Raw genomic sequence first — 5136 nt, forward strand, 5'->3', positions numbered from 1 at the left:
TTTTTTCAACCCTATCTTGGGCATAATTCATCAGTTTGGGAATTTTTGATAACATATTCGTAAAATGACTTAAAAGAAATGATGTTGCCGATTTCTCACTACGGCAATAAATCGGCGAGTCGCCGATTTGTTGACATTGACGATTGTTGCCTATTTCTCATGTTTTGCATGGTGGGTTTTATTATATTTTTATCGTAAATTTTAGTGTATTTAACAAAATGTAGAGGTGCTCGGCAGATTCGTATCTTCTTCTACGTTTGTTTCTTTTGCGACTATAAATTAAAGGAAAATTATAAGGGCAAGTTTCAGTGAAAAATCATACATGTACTTACTTTTAATTTCATTAAGCAGTGCCTCTATTCCTGGCTTGGGCTTGGCGTTGATAGTTAACTGATAGAATTGTCTGTTAATGAAGTCCCACATTGCAGCGCATGGCTCGGCGTAGGCCATATTAAAAACATGGTATGCTTTAAAACATATGTCCACAGCTTTCGCGAAGTTGAAAACTTTGTAAATGATGTTGTCAAAGTCAATCATGAATGATTGTGGCTCATCTAGGGTTCCAATTAATGATATGAAGGGGGCAATAGATGATTCTGCCTGGACTTTGCAATCATACATTTGTTTATATTCCGTTTCAGTTGCGCAAACAACCATAAAACTGTCTACTGACTCTTTGATAGAATAAAGCCTTTTTTTGCATTAGTCTTATTATGAGCTAGTCGAGAGCGTGGCAGCAGTGACTGTAAAAGAACAAAAGCTTTGGCGCAAATGGAATCTAAGTTGAGCAAAACATTTGTAAATAGAATCAAAAACAAGTAAGGATAAAATATTTCGTTCCTGGTTATGTGGTTATATTTTTAACTCAGTTTACAAAAACAAAATACACAGCCAAATACCAAAATACAAAATTTTAACCAGATAACCAGGCAGGAGTGAATACCCCAAGAGTGTGTTTACCTTCTGAGAGATTGACTTTGTTTTTCTTTATTTTGTAGTACATATTAGCATAATCTTTGAATTCCTTGATGTGATTCGGAAAAACTTTATCAACAAGCAAATCGCAAAAAGCAGTGAGGTGATCAAGAACCTCATTTCTGGTTCCGAAAAAGAACACAAAATCAGACTCAATCTAAAAAAAAAATATTTTAATAAGAGAAAATAAATAAGAATGCGCTTTAGCCTTACCAAACGAAAACCATCAGGCAATTTGTACTGCGGCCAAACATCAAATATATGTTTTGGATTATTCTCTGCATCTCGAATGCTGTTCATACGTGTTGCAGCACACGCGCGCCAGTGTCTGATTTTTTCCTGATAAGCCATTGCATGGAGGTCATGTGTCAACGCTCTAATATGTTCGTCCTCATCTTCCCCTATTGAAAATGACGTCTGCTTTTGTTTTTTCGAATTACCGTCTGATGTCTTTGTCTTTTTATTGAAATTTGCTTTCCAATTCCTGAATTTGTTGTACAACTTGCCCAACGGAGCTGCGTTTTTTCGCTCAAGGTAATAGTATGACTGAAAGGGTAAAATTAATTTTAATGCTCATTTTGTGATAAGTTTTTACGATATAATCATATATGTAATACTCCTATATTGGCAGTAAGAGTTAGTACCGTCCGAAACCATTACCGTATAGATATATCAATAAACACGTACGAGAGAAAAGGAAGACATACCCCTGCAAAAAGTGGGACTAGGTTAAGTACTAGTACAGGACTACGCTACCTTGAAACCAACACTAGTAACCAAAATGGTCCAAATATATGGAGAAAAAATGGTAACATTAACATTGCTATGTCATTGGACCTGACCACCTCTGGTCCAACGCTGCATAACATGGCAAAATCTATAATTTGAAACGCATTTTCTTAAAAAATTCGCCGTGCCGATGGGCCACGAAGATGTGGTGTTCAACACATATATCAGTTTTTTACGCTTGAGGTGGTCCAGGTCAGCATAACAAGTTACTAGCATGCAACCTGGTCCTTTTGCACATACTTTAAAACTACGACCCAGTGGACCACCTGGTCCTCAAATTTTTGCAGGGACGTTTATAAATAAACATGTACACAACACAAACACAAAAAGGGCACTCACGTACACAATACATTCACAAAAACGGTACTAGACTGTCTCGCTTTGATTTCGGAATGGTTACACATTGAGAAGTTAGCTTACTGCCAATATAGAAGTATTACATATATGGATATAATAAACAGAAGGTGAATTTTGAAATGAAGTAAGAATAATTGTTTACCGACAACTCGCCAGGGAATACTTCGCAAATTTGACGTGAAATAGAAGCGCAATCAGTAACGGAAAGATCGTGGTTGTTCATTATACAATGTTGTAAAACCGATTCAACTAAAAGCTTGCGTAAATTATCATCCATGGTCTTTTGTTTTTTATATGTTTCAACCATGCTTTTGCCGTATGAATTTGAGTTAATAATATCAATCAAATTGATTGATGTCTTAGCCACCAGAACTTGACTATTGATATCCGTTGAACTTTGTGGAATAACACCTAAATTGTTTCCCCGACCTTCACTTGATTGGGTAGATTTATCGCACTGAAGATGCTCGTTCACCAAACATGGCGATGTAGTGGACTTTTCAAAGGATTTGATCCATTGCGACCATTGATAAAAAAACTCCACTCGACCACCAAGGGAAATATCAGTGTTTACAAAAAGATTTTCAGCAATTGTTTTTGATACGTGCTTTAGGATGCCTATAAACAATTGTTGCTCTACTTGCAGAATAAGATGAGTGCTAATATGAAAAATATAAAAAATGAATTTATTTGGGATACTTACGCACGAAGAAATCGTATAGATGTCCCAAATTCCAGCTGCATAGAAGAGTAGCTAATTCAGTTCGATCTTCATTGCTACCATAACGACTTTCCAATCCAAAAGAGTAATTCGGTCCATTTTTATCTTGAATTATGTTCGGTGAGCAAAATAAATCGTGCCCGTCGTTGTTCACAGTTTGGGTTGCGTAACTCCCTTCAGAATTTGCGTCAAATGTGGTTTCATCAAAATTGAGGAAGTTTGGAGATGTGAATGCTTCGCTGGAAACAAACACTGCGACTGGTTCTACCGGTTCCATGACATTAAGTTTTACTGTCTTGCTAAAACTTTCCTAGAACTAATACTATATTATTATTTTGGGCTTGCATTTTAGGTGTTAACAAAATTGTGTTGGCCGAATCATCGTTTTCCCACGCGTAATTTTATGTGCATTTATTGGTGGACCAGACAAAATTTCAGCAGGTAAAACGATTAGGTCACGTTGATTTCGTATGTCAGGAGTATGTACTTCGTATGCTGCGAAATGTTTATTATATTGTTGTATTTTTATTCGCTGACAAATAAAATAAACTGAGTCGCACTCCGTGAAAATAGCAACTTCAATTATCTCATAAACTAAAGCATTTTCAGCACAAATTTTGTCATCGTATTGAACAATGGAGCAACCTTTTTTGTATTTCTTAGAGCGATAAATACATTGGGAGTAGCAACGAAAACTAATTATATTGATCTCATTTCGAGCGCAAAAATTGTAAATTATTTCTTCATATTCTGAATGAGGAATAAGATGACTTGGTGAAATGGAATACATTCCTTCCTCGGGATAAAGCAAAAACTTCGCAAATTTTAGTTGGTATTTTTTTGAAATGGATACACATATATTTCTTCGACTCGTAATGTTTCTAGCATATGCTTTGAAATCGTTATGTTTTGCTTCGAATCGAAATGACCAATAATGACGGGGAGGACCAGATTGCAATATTATAGAAAAATAATGCACCATAAAGTGGTGTTTCGGTTTAAGCGTGTCATTAAAAAACCGTACATAATCTTTGTGGTGCTTCGTTATAAGTGACTTTAGCCTTTCCGCCATTGGCTTCGAAATCTCATTTAAAAGAAGAATATCAATTATTTGGAGCAAATTCAAAAAAAACAGCCATACATGATCGTCTTCTGGTACAAGGTCACCAACCATGAGCGAAAAAAGGCGTACAAACGTCATCATTTCACGCGCAGTCATTTTTAAGTGATATTTTCTTAAATGAGCAAAAGTAATTTCAGGGGAAATATGATCTACTTCAATTTCACCATAATTAAACATGAGCTTTCTCTCATTAAGAGTTTCTAATGAAAAATAACTGCTGGAAATAAAGTGATTTATAATATGACACATCATGATTCAATTATTAAAGGTTTTGTAAGTAGCTTTTTTCTAAAATTTGGCACTCCCACCCACAGGGATGGTTTTTGGAAGCAGAAGAAAAAGGGGAAGAATTCAATCACACTTCCTAAAATGGGAGCTAAATTCTATAAAAACGTGTGGATAATAGTGAATGGTGGTATTTTAAAACAAAAACGAATTTGATTTAATTATTTAATTTAAACAAGCTTATTTACATCGAATATAACCCCCTATTGTTATTAAAAATAAATATTTCTATGTTTATACCAAACTTGCGTACGTCAGATGGCGCATAACTCGAGAATGGATGGTCCACTTTCAGCTTTTTTTTGTTGTATTTGTTTGCCAGTTGATGGACATGAAGAAGCTATTTGTTTGCGGAAAATATGCAATATTTATTAAACAAAAAAACGGCAAATAAAAAAATTTGGAGCTTACGTTTCTTTCGCGGTTATGGCTCGATTGTTTCGAATTCTTTGATGTCGCACTTTTTATGTTCTGGGGAAAATATTCAACACTGGCTTGCACAGCCGCAGTTGGCGATTGGTGCCGGACGAACTCAGAGCACGCAGCTACTGAACGACTGAGATAGGGAACGTGATCTACATCGTCAAATGAGAAGTGGCGTAATGGGGCTTTCGCACGAGGCGATTTTTCAGGCAACTTTTGCGTTCAACTCCCGCCGGGTTGCACGAAAAAAAATTTGAATGACTAAAAATATCAAAATATAAAAAAATATTAAAATATTCGCCATAAAAAGGCGTTTGTATTGTTCAATTTTGCATTCTACTTTCAGCTAATCGCTTTCAATAAAGTTGGTCGCCAGCCAACATTCGCCTCGTGCGTACACCTTTTAAGTGTGCAATTACATCGCGCCATTGCCAAACCGCATCCATAGGCCCAATCGTCACAC

The 5136-nt window shown here is 36.0% G+C and overlaps 1 protein-coding gene across 1 annotated transcript; it reads right to left on the reverse strand.

Annotated features, from left to right (window-relative positions):
- Nucleotides 1-21: 21 nt before the first annotated feature.
- LOC118738688 lies at nucleotides 22-3187 on the reverse strand. The gene is made up of 6 exons (XM_036469598.1): nucleotides 2825-3187; nucleotides 2264-2757; nucleotides 1189-1521; nucleotides 961-1132; nucleotides 333-778; nucleotides 22-272 (listed from the first exon to the last, which is right to left on the reverse strand). Exons 1-5 carry the CDS (start codon nucleotides 3117-3119, stop codon nucleotides 666-668), a joined length of 1407 nt encoding a protein of 468 aa, XP_036325491.1. The 5' UTR covers nucleotides 3120-3187; the 3' UTR covers nucleotides 22-272; nucleotides 333-665.
- Between the last annotated feature and the right edge of the window lie 1949 nt (nucleotides 3188-5136).

Source organism: Rhagoletis pomonella, unplaced genomic scaffold, assembly GCF_013731165.1.
Source record: "Rhagoletis pomonella isolate Grant_MI unplaced genomic scaffold, Rhpom_1.0 Rhpom_scaffold_00005, whole genome shotgun sequence".
NCBI lineage: Eukaryota > Metazoa > Arthropoda > Insecta > Diptera > Tephritidae > Rhagoletis > Rhagoletis pomonella.

Excerpts from the sequence above, each read along its gene's own strand:
- LOC118738688 (XM_036469598.1), bottom strand. The coding sequence starts at position 3,119 with ATGGAACCGGTAGAACCAGTCGCAGTGTTTGTTTCCAGCGAAGCATTC. Across the intron at positions 2,758-2,824 it reads TCTATACGATTTCTTCGTGC|AGCAACAATTGTTTATAGGC; the intron begins GTAAGTATCCCA and ends TTCTGCAAGTAG. Across the intron at positions 779-960 it reads CAAAGTCAATCTCTCAGAAG|ATTCCATTTGCGCCAAAGCT; the intron begins GTAAACACACTC and ends TGCTCAACTTAG.